General features: G+C 47.0%; 1 protein-coding gene across 1 annotated transcript in view; it reads left to right on the top strand.

Annotated features, from left to right (window-relative positions):
- LOC125039820 (ubiquitin carboxyl-terminal hydrolase 31-like) overlaps positions 1–19,857 on the top strand; it is a 125,636-nt gene that overhangs the window by 2,545 nt on the left and 103,234 nt on the right. The window contains exon 2 of the mRNA XM_047634122.1: positions 3,235–4,183. Coding sequence (XP_047490078.1) covers positions 3,235–4,183 — 949 coding nt within the window. The remainder of the gene's footprint in view (positions 1–3,234; positions 4,184–19,857) is intronic.

Here is a 19,857-nt window from a genome sequence, read left to right as displayed (position 1 = left end):
CTATTATTATTGATTTTTTTATCAAAGATAATAATAATGTTTTTATTGTTATTGTTATTATTGTTATTATTAATATCATCATCATCTTTTATTGTTACTATTATTATTGTTATCATTAAAATCATCATCATGTTTTATTATTATTATTATCACTATTTTTATTTATTTTATGTTTACTTACTTATCATTTTTATATATATATTTTTTTTTATCTTTACCTTTATCTTTATCTTTATCTTTATCTTTATCTTTATCTTTACCTTTACCTGTATCTTTACCTTTATTTCTTTATTTCTGTCATCACCATCATCATTATTATTATTGTTATGTTTATCATTGTTATCTTTATTACTGTTGTTATGATAATGATAATGGTGATTGTTATTCTTGTCAGTTTATTTGATTTGATATTACTGTTGTCATTGTTATTGCTGTCAATATTGTTGGTATTTTCATAATCATTGCTATCATCATTTTTATTGTTATTATATTATTATTATTATTATTATTATTATTATTATCATCATCCTCATCATCATCCTTATTATTATTATTGGTATTGTTATTGTTGTTATTATTATTGTTATTACTATTACTATCATTATTATTATTATTACTATTATTATTATTATTATTATTATTATTATTATGATTATGATTACTGCTACTGTTATTACTTTTTTCTATTATAATTATTATTATTAATAATGATGAACATGGTTATTATTGTTGTTGTCATTGTTGTTATTTTTTGTCACTACTATTATCATTGTTTTAAGATGATATTTTTTTTTTTTTTTTTTTTGTGTGTGTGTGTGTGTGTGTGTGTGTGTGTGTGTGTGTGTGTGTGTGTGTGTGTGTGTGTGTGTGTGTGTGTGTGTGTGAGTGTGTGTGTGTGTGAGTGAGAGTGATAATACTTCACATTAAAGAATATAATTTTTGTAAAATTTGTGATATCACTATTTTGTTACATTATTTCCTCACTGAATATTAGCTTTTTTATTATAACTGCCGATAACAACAAACACAACAAGATATTAAAAGATAACATCAGCCACAAAACACAGGTGGTGAAATTTGTTATTGTCAGGGCCATTATATCTTATAATTTTACATCCCTCTATGGTAAGCCTACATAGTATTAATGAGGGAAAATAAGTAATAAATAGATAGAAAATAAAGCCAGAATAGTTCTGGTTATTTGATCGTCAGTTATTGATTAGCCATTCTATCAAGTAATAAATGAGTGGGGGGAGGGGAGAGAGGAGGGGAGGGGATGGCCAAGAAAGAGGGGAGGGGCACTGTGAGGCCTGAGGGTAGATGTTTACTTTTTGGAGGCTGTGTTATAGGGAGAGAGAATCCTTGTTGATTGCGGTTGGGTATAGGCCTGTTGTTATTGGCCTTGGGTCTTGCGTCATGGTGTTATGGGGCGTTGTTGTTGTCATTATTTTTGTGTTATTTGGTGTTGTCAGTATTTTTTGTTCTGTTTGTTATTGCTGTTTTTTTTGTTCTATTTGTTATTGTCAAGTTGGTCTGTTACTGTCATTTTTTTATTCTATTTGTTATTGTCTGGTTTTGTTTGTTTTGTTTTATTTTGTTATTGTCATTATTTTTTGTTTTATTTGTTATTGTCATTATTTTTTGTTTTATTTGTTATTGTCATTATTTTCTGTTTTATTTGTTATTGTCATTACTCTTCGTTTTATTTGTTATTGTCATTATTTTTTGTTTTATTTGTTATTGTCATTATTTTTTGTTTTATTTGTTATTGTCATTATTTTTTGTTTTATTTGTTATTGTCATAATTTTCTGTTTTATTTGTTATTGTCATTATTTTCTGTATTATTTGTTATTGTCATTATTTTTTGTTTTATTTGTTATTGTCATTTTTTTTGTTTTATTTGTTATTGTCATTATTTTTTGTTTTATTTGTTATTGTCATTATTTTCTGTTTTATTAGTTATTGTCATTATTTTTTGTTTTATTTGTCACTGTTTTTTTATGTTTGTTAGAGATTAACCATTATCATGATGATATACTTTTGCACATATCATTAGCTTATTATAGGTGATATGAAGATTATGGTTGATGTTATAGTTATGAGTATTATTGTTGTTGGGTGATTATTATTATTATTATTATTATTATTATTATTATTATTAATATTATCATTGTCACTATTATTATTATTATTATTATTATTATTATTATTATTATTATTATCATCATGGTTATTATTATTACTTATATTTACGACTAGCCTATTAGCACTGTTATATTATTTATTTTATCCACAAGAATTTATATTATTATAGGGTAATAATTTTAATGTTTCCTAAGAATTATTATTGTTCAAGGTGCTATTATCACCATATATATATATTATAATCATTGTTGATAGTAGTAGTAGTTGTAATAGTTGTAGTAGCAGGAGTAGTGGTTGTAGTTGTAGTAATAGTAGTACCACCTACCAACCACCAACCACCACCCACCACCCACCACCCACCACCCACCACCCACCACCCACCATCCACCAACCACCACCCACCACCCACCACCCACCAACCACCACCCACCACCCACCAACCACCACCCACCAACCACCACCCACCAACCACCACCCACCAACCACCACCCACCAACCACCACCCACCAACCACCACCCACCAACCACCAACCACCAACCACCACCCACCACCCACCATCCACCAACCACCATCCACCACCCACCAACCACCACCCACCACCCACCAACCACCACCCACCACCCACCAACCACCACCCACCAACCACCACCCACCAACCACCAACCACCAACCACCACCAACCACCAACCACCAAAATAAAGATTTGATGCAATTTTTTTAATAGCTTGTAAAGTGTTTTCTTTGAGAATATTAATTTCTGTTTCATGTTTTAAACCGGATTTTCCCATGATTAATAAATAGATTAAATAAGTTAATATAAGGGACCGAAATAGACTAAAAGGTATATAAGGGCTACGCCAGAATGAGTGTGAGTGTTTGTGTGTGTGTGTGCGTGTGCGTGTGTATATGTATGTATATATGTATATATGTATATATGTATATGTAATTTTTGTTTTACGATAGTTTTTACTCTTACTATTAGTAGTAGTATTAGTTCTGGTGTTAGTATTGGTATTATCATAATTATTGTTATTGACGTAGCCTTCCCTTTCCCGTGTTCTGACGACGTTATCGCCTCTCGCCGCAGATTCTGCAACCCCTCGGCCATGAACGGGCACGCGGAGCCCCGCAGGAAGCGCCCTTTCATGTCCTTCCGGCTGAGCAAGAAGCCGGCCAAGTTCAAGGACGGGGGCGGCGGCGGGGGCGGCGGGGGCGTGCCTTCGAAGGGCGGCGAGGTGAGCCCGAACCCCAACGGCGTGTCCGAGACCTCCTCGACCAAGGGCAGTGTGGTGAGCGAGCCTGGCCTGGGCGGCGGCCTGAGCGGGGGCGGCAGTGAGAGCGTGGACGGCGGCAGTGATTCCAGCAGTGCCTCAGTGAAACCAAAGAAAAAGTACCTCACGCGCATGAGCTCCTTCGTGAGCCGCGTGGCGAGCAAAGTGCAGGGCGGGGGGGCGGGGGGGCCCGGGTCCGGGGGGGCGCCGCCCTCCGCCTTGTCGTCGGGCATCGCGGGCGTGCACGGCGGCGGCGGCGGCGGCTCGAACCGGGCGGCGGCGGCGGCGGCCAAGCTGGAGCGCAGCAAGACGATCTCCGCGTCGGACGTGCGCTCGGCGAAGGCGGAGGCGGAGTGCGTGGTGTTCGCGGAAGGCAAGGTGCCGGGCGCCATGGGCATCCGCAACCACGGCAACACGTGCTTCATCAACGCCGTGGTGCAGTGCCTGAGCCATACGGACGTGCTGGCCGAGTACTTCGTGCTGGACCAGTACAAGCACGACCTGGCGCGCTCCAACAAGATCAACTCGAAGAAGTACGGCACGCGCGGCGAGATCACGGGCCAGCTGGCCGTGCTGCTCAAGGCGCTGTGGACGCTGCGCTACGTGCCCGACGTCTCCATGAACTTCAAGAACACCGTCGACAAGTACGAGTCGTCGTACCGCGGCTCGCAGCAGCACGACGCCGCCGAGTTCCTCATGTTCGTACTCGACAAGGTGCACGAGGACCTCAACACGGCGTCCAAGCGCAAGTACAAGAAAATCAAGGTAGGCGCTTGCTCTCTTGACTTACTTACTTGTTTACTTATTCATTGACCTACTCACTTATTCGCTCGCTGGAGTCTGGTGTTGGTGGTAGGCGCCCGGATTCCGTTGCCTCGTTGCTCATGTTGCATCGGAGGTTTTCCCCGCGTCGCTCTGTGGTGCCGTGCAACATTCGATAGTAGGATTTTAGTTGTTCCCCACAAGCTTTATCTGGCTGTCAATCTCCTTCCCTCCTTCCCTTCTCATTCCCCTCCTCCTCCTCCTCCTCCTCCTCCTCCTCCTCCTCCTCGTCCTCCTCCTCCTCCTCCTCCTCCTCCTCCTCCTCCTCCTCCTCCTCCTCCTCGTCCTCCTCCTCCTCCTCCTCCTCGTCCTCCTCCTCCTCCTCCTCCTCCTCCTCCTCCTCCTCCTCCTCCTCGTCCTCCTCCTCCTCCTCCTCCTCGTCCTCCTCGTCCTCCTCCTCCTCCTCCTCCTCGTCCTCCTCCTCCTCGTCCTCCTCCTCCTCCTCCTCCTCCTCCTCCTCTTCCTCGTCCTCGTCCTCGTCCTCCTCCTTCTCCTCTTCCTTCTCCTTCTGCTCCTCCTCGTCCTCCTCCTCCTCCTTCTCCTTCTGCTCCTCCTCGTCCTCCTCCTCCTCATCCTAGTTCTCCTCCTCCTGGTTCTCCTCCTTGTTCTCCTCGTCCTCCTCGTCCTCCTCGTCCTCCTCGTCCTCCTCGTCCTCCTCCTTTTCCTCGTCCTCGTCCTCCTTCTCCTCGTCTTCCTTCTCCTCGTCCTCCTTCTCCTCGTCCTCCTTCTCCTCGTCCTCCTTCTCCTCTTCCTTCTCCTTCTCGTCCTTCTCCTCGTCCTTCTCGTCGTCGTCGTCCTCCTCCTCCTCCTCCTCCTCCTCCTTCTCCTCCTCCTCCTCCTCCTCCTTCTCCTCCTCCTTCTCCTCCTCCTCCTCCTCCTCCTTCTCCTCCTCCTTCTCCTGTTACTATTCCGCCTGGTCTTCCTCTTCACGCTACACTTATTTTGACCTCCGCCCCTCCTAGTTCTCCTCCTCCTGGTTCTCCTCCTCGTTCTCCTCGTCCTCCTCCTTTTACTCGTCCTCGTCCTCGTTCTCCTCGTCCTCCTTCTCCTCTTCCTTCTCCTCGTCCTCGTCCTCCTTCTCCTCTTCCTTCTCCTCGTCCTCGTCCTCCTTCTCCTCTTCCTTCTCCTCGTCCTCGTCCTCCTCCTCCTCGTCCTCCTCCTCCTCCTCCTCCTCGTCCTCCTCCTCCTCCTTCTCCTTCTCGTCCTCCTCCTCGTTCTCCTTCTCGTCCTCCTCCTCGTTCTCCTCGTCCTCCTCCTCCTCGTCCTCCTCCTCCTCCTCGTCCTCCTCCTCGTCCTCCTCGTCCTTCTCCTCGTCCTCCTCCTCCTCCTCGTCCTCCTCCTCCTTCTCCTCGTCCTCGTCCTCCTCTTTCTTCTCCCCACCTCCTCCCCTCCCCTCCCCTCCCCTCCCCGTCCCTTCTTCTCCCCCGCCCCAGTCCTCTCTTTCCCCCTCCTCTCTTCTTTTCTTCTTTTTAATTCCGTCTTAGGTGGTCGGAATGAGCGCCGGGCCGTGATTGCAGAGGGAAATTACCATTGCAGCCATTGCACCGTCCCCTCTTGCAGCTGATTGTGGTGGTGTCATTTAAGATAATGAATGTTAATAGTCGCTGGCGGTGCAGAGATATGGGGGAAGGGGGCAGTAAGGTGAGGGGGGTAGGGGAGGGGGCAAGTAGGGAGAGGGAGGTATAGGGGGGCAAGGAGAAGGGTAGGGGGCAGTAGGGGGGGCAAGGGGGAGGGTAGGGGGCAGTAGGGGGGCAAGGGGGAGGGTAGGGGGCCGTAGGGTGTAGGGAGTTATAAGGGGAGGAGAGGGGGAGTCGAGGGACTTGCTTGCAGTCACGTCTCGGCGAGGCGAGGGAGATGGAGTGGGGGGGGGGGGGGGTAATGATGAGGATGAAGGTGAAATTGCCGATGAAGGGAGAGACAGGGTTGTGGTGAAGAGATGATTGAGAGAGGGGGGGGAGGAGAGAGATCTTGAGGGGAGGAGGGGGAGTGCGCGCGTGCGACGTGACATTGGATTATTTTTGTTGTTTTCTGACTTATTCCTGTTTAATCTTCTTTTAGGGGGTATTATCTCATGTGTTCTTTTTGCTTTGCTTTTGCCTTCACTCTCTCCCTCCCTCCCTCCCTCCCTCCCTCCCTCCCTCCCTTTCTCCTCCCTCTCCCTTAGTCCCGTCCTCGTTTCCCGAGGACTTCCGACATCCCCCCCCACTCCCCTCCCCTCTATTCTCCATCTCCCTCAATTGGCATTTGATAAAGAAGGTCAGCAATAAAATCCTGGAGGGGGAGGGGGAGGGGAAGGGAAGGGGGAGGGGCAGCAGGGTCCTTTGCTGTCGTGAGGGGTTATATATAAGCCACTTCCGGTAATGTATTTTTTTTTTTTTTTTTATTATATTATTTTTTAAGGATTTCCAACGGGATGTCACGGTGGCGCGTCATGAAGCAGGAGAGGCACGGGGTGGTGGGGGGGAGATAGGGGGAGAGCAGGGGTAGAGGGTTTGTGGAGGGGAGGAGGTATTTAGTTGGGGGGGGGGGGGCAAAGGGCATCCTGTAGGACTTTCCACTTTCTTGGCAGCGGAATGTTTTTGTTACTCGGGTCGCAGCATCCTTGGCAGATTTACTGTAATTGTCATTATCATTGTTATTATCATTGTTATTATTATTATTATTATTATTATTATTATCATTGTTATTATCATTGTTATTATCATTGTTATTATCATTGTTATTATCATTGTTATTATCATTGTTATTATCATTGTTATTATCATTGTTATTATCATTGTTATTATCATTGTTATTATCATTGTTATTATCATTGTTATTATCATTGTTATTATCATTGTTATTATCATTGTTATTATCATTGTTATTATCATTGTTATTATCATTGTTATTATCATTGTTATTATCATTGTTATTATCATTGTTATTATCATTGTTATTATCATTGTTATTATCATTGTTATTATCATTGTTATTATCATTGTTATTATCATTGTTATTATCATTGTTATTATCATTGTTATTATCATTGTTATTATCATTGTTATTATCATTGTTATTATCATTGTTATTATCATTGTTATTATCATTGTTATTATCATTGTTATTATCATTGTTATTATCATTGTTATTATCATTGTTATTATCATTGTTATTATCATTGTTATTATCATTGTTATTATCATTGTTATTATCATTGTTATTATCATTGTTATTATCATTGTTATTATCATTGTTATTATCATTGTTATTATCATTGTTATTATCATTGTTATTATCATTGTTATTATCATTGTTATTATCATTGTTATTATCATTGTTATTATCATTGTTATTATCATTGTTATTATCATTGTTATTATCATTGTTATTATCATTGTTATTATCATTGTTATTATCATTGTTATTATCATTGTTATTATCATTGTTATTATCATTGTTATTATCATTGTTATTATCATTGTTATTATCATTGTTATTATCATTGTTATTATCATTGTTATTATCATTGTTATTATCATTGTTATTATCATTGTTATTATCATTGTTATTATCATTGTTATTATCATTGTTATTATCATTGTTATTATCATTGTTATTATCATTGTTATTATCATTGTTATTATCATTGTTATTATCATTGTTATTATCATTGTTATTATCATTGTTATTATCATTGTTATTATCATTGTTATTATCATTGTTATTATCATTGTTATTATCATTGTTATTATCATTGTTATTATCATTGTTATTATCATTGTTATTATCATTGTTATTATCATTGTTATTATCATTGTTATTATCATTGTTATTATCATTGTTATTATCATTGTTATTATCATTGTTATTATCATTGTTATTATCATTGTTATTATCATTGTTATTATCATTGTTATTATCATTGTTATTATCATTGTTATTATCATTGTTATTATCATTGTTATTATCATTGTTATTATCATTGTTATTATCATTGTTATTATCATTGTTATTATCATTGTTATTATCATTGTTATTATCATTGTTATTATCATTGTTATTATCATTGTTATTATCATTGTTATTATCATTGTTATTATCATTGTTATTATCATTGTTATTATCATTGTAGTGAACGAATGACGTGGGGAGAAAGGTGAAGGAAAGGAGGAAACTTATCTGCAACCGGAAATGGCAAGAGGGGGGGGGGGACGACGGCGAGAGTTGCAATGCTGATCAACCAGGAGAAGCTGATCTCCGTACCTGAATCTGCCGGAGGATGGGGGAAGGGAGAGGGGAGGTGGTTGGGGGTCGAGGGAGGAGGGGAGGTGGTAGGGGGTCGAGGGAGGAGGGGAGGTGGTAGGGGGTCGAGGAGGAGGGGAGGTGGTAGGGGGTCGAGGGAGGAAGGGAGGTGGTAGGGGGTCGAGGGAGGAGGGGAGGTGGTAGGGGGTCGAGGGAGGAGGGGAGGTGGTAGGGGGTCGAGGGAGGAGGGGAGGTGGTAGGGGGTCGAGGGAGGAGGGGAGGTGGTAGGGGGGAGGGGGAGGGGGGTCTCATCAACATGGCGGCGTCCGTCATGCGAGGTGTGAGTGAAGGTGACCGTTATACATGGCGTTGATGAACAAATTATCTGTTGATTGTTCTCTTCCGACTGATGAAGGGATGGGAGTGGGGGGTGGGAGAGGGGGAAAGGGCAAGGTAAGGGGTGTGTTGGGTAGGAGGGACGGGGTGGGGGAAGGAGGGGAGAGGGACGGGGATGGCGGAGGATAGGGGATGGAGGGGGGAGGGGAAGAGGTTGGGGAGAGAGAGAGGGTTCATGGAGGACAGGCATTCGGGATCTCGCTTAGTTAATGTTTATTGTGTATTTTTTTTATTTTTTTTATTCTCCCTCTCGTTCACTCGCTATCCCATTCCCTTCCCCCCCCCATACCCCCATATTCCTTCCCCCCTTCCCCAGTCTGATCATAATTCATACGACTACACAAAACCGGTCTCGTTCAGCTTTATCAAAGATGCTTGTGAGGGACAAATTGCCTTCCTATTCTTTTGCTCTTCCTCCTCATTTCCTCCACCTGATGCTCCTGTTTCTCCGCCTCCTCCTCATCCTCATCCTCATCCTCATCCTCCCTTTTCTCCTTCTCCCCCTCTTCTTCCCACTCCTCTTCCTCCCCCTCCCCTTCCTTCCTCTTTTTCCTCCTCCTCTTCTTGTTCTTGTTCTTGTTCTTCTTCTTTTTCTTCATCTTCTTCCTTCTCATCACCATCCTTATCCTATTCATCCCTCCTCTTCTGGCACTCACACCCGCACCCCGCCCACAACACCACATTTCTCGAGGGTACAAAATATAGCTTATCCCAGTCCCCCCCAGTCCTCAGCTCCTCCCCTCCTCCTCTTACAGACGCACTTACGCACACTTACTCTCACTCTCTCGCCCGCTCGCTCGCTCTCTCGCTCTCTCGCTCTCTCGCTCACTCACTCACTCACTCACTCACTCACTCACTCACTCACTCACTCACTCACTCACTCACTCACTCTCTCTCTCTCTCTCTCTCTCTCTCTCTCTCTCTCTCTCTCTCTCTCTCTCTCTCTCTCTCTCTCTCTCTCTCTCTCTCTCTATATATATATATATATATATATATATATATATATATATCACTCTCACTTTCTAACTCCCCCTCGCCCATATTGGCAGTGCAAGCCCCCCCGTCGAAGTTGGTGTGGTGGTGCCAGGATGCCACATTAGTGCGATTTATCCCCCCCCCCCCTCTCCCAAGCTACGCCTACCGTCCTACCTATCTCCCTCCCTATCCCTTTCCCCGTACACCTTACCCCACTCCCTTCACCTTTTTCCCTTCCCCTTCCTCTTTTCCTTTTCCCTTTCCCTTTCCCTTTTCCCTTCCTCTATCCCTTTCCCCTTCTCCCTTCCCTTTCCCCTTCTCCCTTCCCTTTCCCCCTACCCCCACCCCCACCCCTCCCCCTTCTCCGCTTCCCTCACCTTCTTCATTTCCTTTCGTCTCCTTCCCCCCCCCCCCCCCCCCCAACAAGTCTCCCTTACTTTTGTTGTGACATCAAGACACGTTTCCTCAAGGTTACTTCTTTGTGGCCTTCACAACAACAACAACAACGAGAACGATAATATAATGATAATGATGAAGGTGATGGTGATGATGATGGTAGCGATGACAATGATGGGGATGATGATGATGATGACAATGATGGTGATGATTATAACATGAAGATGACGATGATGATGATGATGATGATGACGATAGTATCAATAACAACACCAATAACAACAACAATAAGAATGATGGTAATATCAACAAAATTGTAATAGCATCAATAAGAACTGCAACAACGGAGAGGGGAAAGGGGGGTTTATGGGTGGTGGGGCAGAGGGAGGTGGGGAAAGGAGGGGGTTATGGGGGGAGGGGAGAGGGAGGTGGGGAAAGGAGGGGTTATGGGGGGGAGGGGGGAGGGGAGGTGGGGAAAGGAGGGGGTTAATTGGGGGGGGGAGGGAGGGGGGGGAGGGAGGTGTGGAAAGGAGGGGGCATAGGTGGAGGGTGGAAGGGGCGGGAGGGGAAGGTTCTTAATCAAGTTTGAGCTGTAAGGTGAGACTCGAAAGCAAGCCTGTTGCGTTTTTTTATTTGTTTGATCGGGGAAAACATGGTGAAGGTAGATGGGGAGGGAGGGGGAGAGGGAGAGGAAGGAAGAGAGGCAAGGGGAAAGTGGGGGGTAAAAAAAAAAGATAAGGAAAAAGTAAGGTTTGGAAATAAGAAAAAAAAATAAAGGAGGAAACTGGGAAAAAAAAAAAAAAGAAGAGAGAGGGGAAAAATAGAAAAAAAAAGAACTAAGACAGCAATCAGAACTCGAGATTGCATCAGGTTTTCCTAGTGTTGCCATTGCTCCCGGGGTTTTTTGGAGCCGGGGGGGGTGAAGGGGGAGTTCCCCCTTGTTTATAGCCCGGCCCCCCGCCAACCCGGGGGTGCATTTCTCAAATTCGTGTTTTTTGTTACTTTGGGCTCCCTTTTTTTGGGTTTTTTTGTGTGTGTGTGTTTGTTTGTTTTTGTAAATATCTGTCTGTCTTTATATTTTTTGTCTTTGTTTCTGTCTTTTTCTGTCTTCCCTTTCGTAGGCCCATATTGGGGCTGTCCCCTCTCCCCTCTCTGCTCTCTCTCTCTTCCCCTTTTTCCTTCTCTTCCTTTTCTCCTCTCTCTCCTCTTTCCTCCTCTCTCCCCTCTTTTTCTCTCTCTCCTCTTCTCTCCTTCTCTTTTTCTCCTCTCTCTCTTCCTTTTCTTTCTCTTTCTCTCTCCCCTCTCTCTTCCCCTCTCTCTCTCCTCTTTCTCTCCCCCTCTCTCTCTCTCCCCCTTCTCTTTCTTCTCTCCCTCCTCCTCTTCTTTCTTTCCCCTCTCCTTCTTTCTCTCTCTCTCTCCTCTTCTCTCTCTCTCTCTCTCCCCCTCTCTCTTCTCTCTCCCCTCTCTCTTTCTCTTTCTTTCCTTTTTTTCTCTCTTTTTCTCTCCCCCCCTCTCTCTTTTCTCCTCTCCCCTCTTCCTCCTTTCTCTCTTCCCTTTTTTCCCTTTTTTTCTCTTTCTCTCTCCGTCTCTCCTCTCTCTCTTTTCTTCCTCTCCCTCTCTCCCCTCTCTCCCCTCCTCCCCTTTCTCTCTCTCCCCTTTCTCTCTCTTTTCTTTCTCCTCTCTCTCTCCTCCTCTCCCTCTTTTCCCTCTCTCTCCTCGTCTTCTCCTCTCTCCTCCTCTTGCTTTCTTCCCCCCTCCCCCCTTTTTTCTCCTTTCCCCTTCTCTCTCCCTCCTCTCTCTCTCCTTCCCTTTTTCTTCTCCCTCCTCTCTCTTCCCCTCTCTCTCTTCCTTTTCCCCCCCCCCCCTCCATCAATTTTCCTTGGGGGGCTCCCCCAAAAACCTCTCCCAAAATCCTTTTTCTTCTTTTCGTTTGTTTTTCTTCCTCCTTTTTTTTTTTTAAAATTCTCCTTCTTTCCCCTTTTTTCCCTTTTTTCCCCTCCATTTTTCCCTTCTTCAATTTAATTTTTTTTGGCTTTTTTTTCCTCGTCTTTTTTTTTTAAAATTTTTTTTTTCTTTTTTTGTTAGATCTTTCCTTGAAGACGGGGGAAAGTTCCGGAGTTTCGCCAGTGTAGAGGACCCATACTTTTTATCTTTTTGTTCATTGTCATTTCTCCATTGTCGTTGCGGAGGAGGGGGAAGGGGAGGGGGAGGGGGAGAGGGGGAGCACCAGCAGCAGCTTCTCCCTCCCCCTTCCCCCTTCTCTTCCGTTTTCTCCAGTCCACTTTTTTTTTTTTAATGTATGAATGTGTTATGCACGCCCCTTCTCCTCGTGATATTTCATTTGGTATTTCTCTACACACGCACGCACATAAATAAGTAAATATATAATGTAAAATCATAAATAAAAGTGAAAACAGATAGATAAGTAAGGACGTGGATAAACTCTTCTCCACTTTCACCCACTCTGAGTTGATGACGCGCTGGTGGCACAGCTGTTGCACGTCTGTTAATAGTACTCACTGCAGCGTGGAAAGTTGCTAAGGGCGCCTGGTAGCAGCAACAAAATCGTAGGAGGACAGGCGACAGACAGAAGAGAGGGATACAAAGATTAAAAATAGGGGGGGAAGGGAGAATTTGGATGAGGATTGGGTAGGGAGAGAGAGGGAGAGAGGGAGTGAGAGAAAGAGTGAAAGAAAAGAAAGAAGAAAAGGGGAAGGGGGAGGGGGGAAAGGAAAAGGAGAGAGAGAGAGGGGAGAGGGGGGGGAGAGGAGGGGGAGGAGGGAGAGAGAGAAGGGGGCGGGGGGGGGGAGAGAAGGGAGAAGGGGGGAGGGGGAGGGATGGTAAGGGATAAGGCCAAAGCCACCTTGGTTTGCTTCCCAAAAAAACAAACCATCAATTATCAAAAAGGGAAGGAACCCCCCTCCCCCCCCCTTCCCTTCCCCTTTCGGTTTCCTCTCCCCCCCCCCTTCCCCCCCTTCATCGTTCTCCCCCCCATTCCCCCCCCCCTTCCCCCCCCCCTCCTCTCTCCTCTCCCCCCTCTTTCCCCCTTCCTTTTTCCCTCCCCCCCCCCCCCCCCCCTCCCTCCTCCCCTCTCTCCCCCCCCCCCTCCCCCTCTTCCCCCCCCCCCCTCTCTCCTTCCCTCCTCTTTCCCCTCCCTCCCTCTTCCCCCCCCCCCCCCCCTTCTTCAAAACAGGAACCCCTTGTCATATATCGCATAGTTGTTTGGGCATGTCTTCTCTCTTATCTCGTAAGGCGATGCTTAATTTACTCTCGCCCCCTAGTCAATTCCGGCGGGCGGGACAGGAGAAAGGAGGCAGGAGGGGTGTGGGCGGAGAAGAAGGGAGGGGAAAGTGGACGGAGGAGGAAAGGGTAGGGAACAAGGGGAGAGGGAGGAGAGGGGAAGGGCGGAGGATGGGTGGAGAGGGGAAGGGCGGAGAATGGGTGAAGAGGGGAAGGGCGGAGGATGGGTGGAGAGGGGAAGGGCGGAGGATGGGGGGAGAGGGGGGAAGGGGGGGAAATGGGTGGAGGGGGAAGGGGGGAGAATGGGTGGAGAGGGGAAGGGCGGAGAATGGGTGGAGAGGGGAAGGGCGGAGAATGGGTGGAGAGGGGAAGGGCGGAGAATGGGTGGAGAGGGGAAGGGCAGAATGGGGGAGAGGGGAAGGGGAGAATGGGGGGAGAGGGGAAGGGCGGAGAATGGGTGGAGAGGGGAAGGGCGGAGAATGGGTGGAGAGGGGAAGGGCGGGAAGGGGGGGGAGGGGAAGGGCGAGAGGGTGAGAGGGGAAGGGCAAGAATGGGTGGAAGGGAAGGGCAGAGAATGGGTGGAGAGGGGAAGGGCAGAGAATGGGTGGAGAGGGGAAGGGCAGAGAATGGGTGGGAGGGGAAAGGGGGAGAAGGGGGAGAGGAAGGCGGGAGAATGGGGGGAGAGGGGAAAGGGGGGGGAATGGGTGGAGAGGGGGGGGGGAAATGGGTGGGGGGGAAGGGGGGGGGGGGGGGAAAGGGCCCCCAGGAAAGGGGGGAAGGGGAAGGGGGGAAGGGTGGAAGGGGGAAAGGGGGGGGAAAGGGGGAGGAAAGGGGGGGGGGGGGGGGGGAGAGGGGAAAGGGGGGGAAAGGGGGGAAGGGAAGGGGGAAAAGGGGGGAGGGGGGGGGGAGAAGGGGGGAAGGGGAAGGGGGAGGGGGAGGGGGAAGGGCGGGGTGGGGGAGGGGGAAGGGGGAGAAGGGGGAGAGGGGAAAGGGGAGAAGGGGGGAGGGGAAAGGGGGAAAAGGGTGGAAGGGGAAGGGGGGAAAGGGTGGGGAGGGGAAGGGGGGAAGGGGAGGGGGAAGGGGCGGAGAAGGGGAGGGGGAAAGGGGAGGGGTGGGGAGGGGAAGGGGGGGGGGGGAGGGGGAAGGGGGAAGGGGGGGGGGGGGGAAGGGGGGAAGGGGAAAGGGAGGAATTGGGGGGAAGGGAAAGGGGGAGGGAAAGGAGGAAGGGGGGGGGGAAAGGGAGGAAAGGGGGGGGGAAGGGGGGGAGGGGGAGGGGGGGAGGAAGGGGAAGGGAACGGGAAGGGGAGGGGGAAAGGGGGAGGTGGTGGGGGGAAGGGAAAAGGGAAAGGGGGAAGGGGGAGGAGGGGGAAGGGGAAGGGGAGGGGGGAGGGGGGGGGGAGAAGGGGGGGGAAAGGGGGGAAGGGTGGGGGGAAGGGGGAGGGGTGGAGGGGGGGAAAGGGGGAGGAGGGGGGGGGGGAAGGGGAGAAGGGGGGAGGGGAAGGGGGGAAGGGGGGGGAAAGGAGGGAAGGGGGAGGGGAAAGGGGGGGGAAGGGAAGGGGAAGGGGGGAGGAGGGGGAAGGGGAAGGGGAGGGAAGGGGGGAGGGGGGAGAATGGGGGAGAAGGGGGGGGGGGAAGGGGGGAGGGAAAGGGGTGGGTAGGGGGGAAAGGGGGGAAGGGTGGAAGGGGAAAAGGGGAGGGGTGGAGGGGGGGGGGAGGAAGGGGAGGGGGGGAAAGGGAGGGAAGGGGAGGGGGGAAAGGGGGGAAGGGGGGGGGGGGGGAAGGGGGAGGGGGGAAGGGGAAAGGGGGGGGGGAAGGGGAGGGGGGGGAGGGAAAGGAAAAGGGGGGAGGGAAAGGGGAGGAAGGGGGAGGGGAAGGGGGTGGGGGGGGGGAAAGGGGAAAGAAGGGGAGAGGGGAAAGGAGAGGAAGGGGGGAAAGGGGGGGGGAGAAGGGGAGGTCTCTCTTTCTCTCTCTCTCTTTCTCTCTTTCTCTCTCTCTTTCTCTTTCCTCTTTCTTTTTCTCTTTCTTTCTCTTTCCTTTCTCTTTCCTCTTTCTTTTCTCTCTTTCTCTTTCTTTCTCTTTCTCTTCTTTCTCTCTCTCTTTCTCTCTCTCTCTCTCTCTCTCTCTCTCTCTCCTCTCTCTCTCTCTCTCTCTCTCTCTCTCTCTCTCTCTCTCTCTCTTCTCTCTTCTCTTCTTTTCTTTCTCTCTCTTTTCTCTCTCTTCTCTGTCTTTCTCCCCCCCCTCTCTCTCTTTCTCTCCTTTCTCCCCCCCCTCCTCCTCTCTCCCTCCCCCCTCCTCTCTCTCTCTCTCTCTCTCTCTCTCTCTCTCTCTCTCTCTCTCTCTCTCTCTCTCTCTCTCTCTCTCTCTCTCTCTCTCTCTCTCTCTCTCTCTCTCAAACACACACACTCACACACACACACACACACACACACACACACACACACACACACACACACACACATATATATATGTGTGCGTGTGCGTGTGTGCGTGCGTGCGTGTGCGCGCGCGCATTTCTGTATGTACCTACGTATCTGTCTTTGACTATTTCTCCTTTCCATTCTCTTTCCCCTCTTCCCGCTGTTCTTGTGTCTCCGCACCCTTTTCGCTACTTCTTTTTTTCTCTGTTTCTTCCCGTCCATCTATCTCTGTATTTCTTTGCTTGAGCCGGGGTGGAAAAAGGCGGTGATTGGCAAGCTCGTTACGCCGCGTGGCACAAAGGCTTGTTGATACCGGGCCGTTTATTCGGTTCGGGAATTTGGTATTATTTCTTTGGTATGCGCGTGGAGGGGTTGCGGGACCCTTCTGTGATGTTGATCTTTATTTGTTCTTAGTGCAGTGTTTTTTGTGGTTTTGTGTTTTGTGCTCCATTGTTTGTGTGTGTGGCGCACACAAACTCTCTCTCTCTCTTATTTCTTATTTCATTTTGTTTTTATTTTTTTCGCGATTTATGGATGGTCATTACCTAATTTTTAATGTTATTATCATTACTGTTGCTTTGATGTTATTGTTTTGTTATTGGATTTGATGTTATTGTTTTGTTATTGTAATTGTTGTTATTATTATCATTATCATTCTTGTTATTAACAATAATGCTATTGCTTAAGACTTAACTTCACACAAGTTTTAGAAACCCATTCAATTTTCCTTTTCGATTTTCCTCTATGCTACAACTGAGCAATAAAGGTTTCTCGTGTAGGGTTCAATTCCCCTCTTTGTACTGCGTGAGAAATTGCGTGGCCCCATTCCCGCGAAATTTGCCAATTCACTTTGAAAAAGGTGAGTGAGGGTGATTGGTGCTGCGATATCCTGTCTGTATGTCTCTGTCTGTATGTCTGTCAATTGATCTCCATTGCTTTCTCTTTCTTTTTCCTCGTTTTTTTTTTTTTTTGTGTGGATTCGGTCGTTTTTTTTTTTGTTTTTTTTTTAGTTTAGTTTTTATTCTGTGTTAATCTGTATTTTTTCCCTCTGCTGTGCTCTCTTTTTTGTTTTGTTTTTTTCTTTTCCTCCCCTTCCCGTCTCCCAACTCCCCCCTCCCCTCCCCCCCTCTGAGCTTTTTTTCTATCCTTCTCTTTCTCCTTTTGCCCTTCTCCCCTCCCTCCCTCTTTCCCGCCCTCCTCTCTCCCTCCCTCCTCCCCTCTCCCTTCCTCCTCCTCCTTTCCCCCTCCCCCTCCTTCCTCCTCCCTTCCCCCTCCCTCCCCTCCTTCCTCCTCTCCTCCCCCTCCCCTCCCTTCCTTCCTCCTCCCCTCTCCCTTCCCCCTCCCCCTCCCCCTCCCCCTCCCCCTCCCCCTCCCCCTCCCCCTTCCCAACCTTTTTTTTTTTTCTTCCTTTGAATCGACACCTTAGTTGGATGATGGCGAAACGTCGCGCCCACAAGCTGGATGACGCAATATTCGCAGGGCGGCGAGGGAGAGCGGCGGCGGGCGGTGGCGTTGGGGTTTGCGGTACCGAGGGTGGGGGTGGGGGGTGGGGGGGTATGAGGGGGAGGATTAGGAGGGGAACGTTTGGAAGGGGGGGGGTTAGACGTAATAGGGTAGTGATATTAAGGCATTTCTCCCTCTCTCCCTCCTCATTCTATCCACTCCCATCGTTCGTCCTTCCCCGTCTCCCTCCCCCTCCCTTCCCCCTCCCCCCCAATCCTAGCCCCACCGCCCGTAAAGGACTACAACCAAGATCGATTGAGAAAGCATTCTCTCTCTCTCTCTCTCTCTCTCTTTCTCTCTCTCTCTCTTTCTCTTTCTCTCTCTTTCTCTTTCTCTTTCTCTCTATTTATTTATATCTATTTCTATCTATTTATATCTATCTATCTATTTTTATATTTCTATCTATCTTATATATGCGTGTGAGAGTGTGTGTCTGTGTTTGAGTATATGTAAATGTGTATATGTATGTGTGTATATGTAAGTGTGTATATGTATATATACATATATAAATATATATATATATATATATTTGTATGTATATGTATGTTTATGTATATATATATATATATGTATATATACATATATATTTATACACACACACACACACACACACACACACATGTATATATATATATATGTATTTATATGTATGTGTATATTTATACATGTATATATATGTATATGTGTATGTATTTATATGTATATGTATGTTTATGCATGATATATATACATATATATGTATATATATATATATATATATGCATATATACATGTGTATATATAATTATATATATATGTATATATATACATATGAACCGCATTCATGTTGACAAATGTAGAAAAGGTATGAATGAGAATGAATATTTGACCCGTTTCGATTATATCTTCGTCAGAAATACATGTATTTCTGACGAAGATATAATCGAAACCGGTCAAATACATCTCTTGTATTGTGAAGATATTCATTCTCATTCATAACTTTTCTACATATACATATATTTGTACTATATATATATATTATATATATATATATTATATATATGTGTATATATATATTATTTATATATATATATATATATATATATATATATATAATATGATTGTCGAAGCGTATTACACTTTCTGCAACACAAGAAAGTAACGATTGTGTCCCGTCAAGCATTTAAGGAGGGAGAAAAGGCGGGTTGGCTGCAAGGGAGAAAAGGGAGGGTGAGGGAGGCGGGGAGGGAGGGAGGGAGGGAGGGAGGGAGGGAGGGAGGCGGGGAGGGAGGAAGGGAGGAAGGGAGGCGGGGAGGGAGGGAGGGAGGGTCGGGTAGGCAGCGATAAAGAAGCGGCACTTAGAGGATTCCACGATAACGCACCGGGGAAATGCTATGAGATGATAAGGAGGGAATGATCACTTCATCTCCACGTGATGCTACTGGCCTGGGGTGGGGTGGGGGGGGGAGGGGAGGGATAAGGAGGATGGTGGAGTACGCTCGTTGTTTATTTGGCTGATTGGCTGAGCGTGCGCGCGTGTGTACTTGTGGGGAGTGCGTACGGTGAGCGTGCCTGAGATAAGAGAGAGATAAGATTGTGGGTTTTGTGTATGTGGGGTGGGGCTGGGGGGAGGTGACGTGGGTGGTGCGTGGAAAGATGATTTGTTGTTGGTTTTGGTGGGTTGTTTTTGTTTATTTGTTTGTTTTTGTGTTTGTTTTTGTCTTTATTGTATGTCCTGTGTTGTGTTGTTGCGCAGTGAAAGAGGGAAAGGGTGGGAGAGGAAAGATAGAGGGAACGAAAGGGGGTCAGGGTGAACGAGGAGACCAAGAGAAGAAGAACGGGAAATAGGGGAATAAAGATGAAATAAGAAGAGATGGAGAAAGGAGGAAAGGAAGAAGGGGCGGCGCGCGTGCAGGCGTGGGATGGGATGCATCGGATGACTCACGAGGGGAATTCCCTCACTTCCCTCGCAGTCCCGTCCTCCCCCCTCCCCCCCCTTCTCATTCTCCCCATCTCCCCTCTCTATCCCTCAAGGCCCTCTTTCCTTCCTTCCGTCTTCTTCCTTCTCTCGCTCTCTCTTTCTTTCTTTCTTTCTTTCTTTCCTTCCTTTGCCCCCCCCCCCCCTTTCTCCCTTATCCTCGCTCTAGTTCCTCTCTTCATCCCTAATGTCTCTATTTCTTCTCCTCTCTAATCCATCTACCCCTTTCTTATCCTCTGTTTTCCTCTTTTCTTCTGTAATTTCCCTATTTTTGTTCTCATCCCTTATTTCTCAAAATATTTCCTTTTCCTCATCCTAATTTTTTGGTTTTCCTCCTCCTCTTGTTTTTTTCTTCCTTTTCTTCACCCTCCTCCTCTCCTCCTCCTCCTCCTCCTCCGCCTCCTCCTCCTCCTCCTCCTCTTACTCCTCTTACTCTTCTTCCTCCTCCCCTCCTCCTTCTCCTCCTTCTCCTTCTCCTCCTCCTCCTCCTCCTCCTCCTCCTCCTCCTC

Source organism: Penaeus chinensis, chromosome 28 (assembly GCF_019202785.1).
Source record: "Penaeus chinensis breed Huanghai No. 1 chromosome 28, ASM1920278v2, whole genome shotgun sequence".
NCBI lineage: Eukaryota > Metazoa > Arthropoda > Malacostraca > Decapoda > Penaeidae > Penaeus > Penaeus chinensis.
The sequence above is the reverse complement of the archived record's forward strand: the minus strand, read 5'-3'. Positions and strand labels throughout refer to the sequence as shown.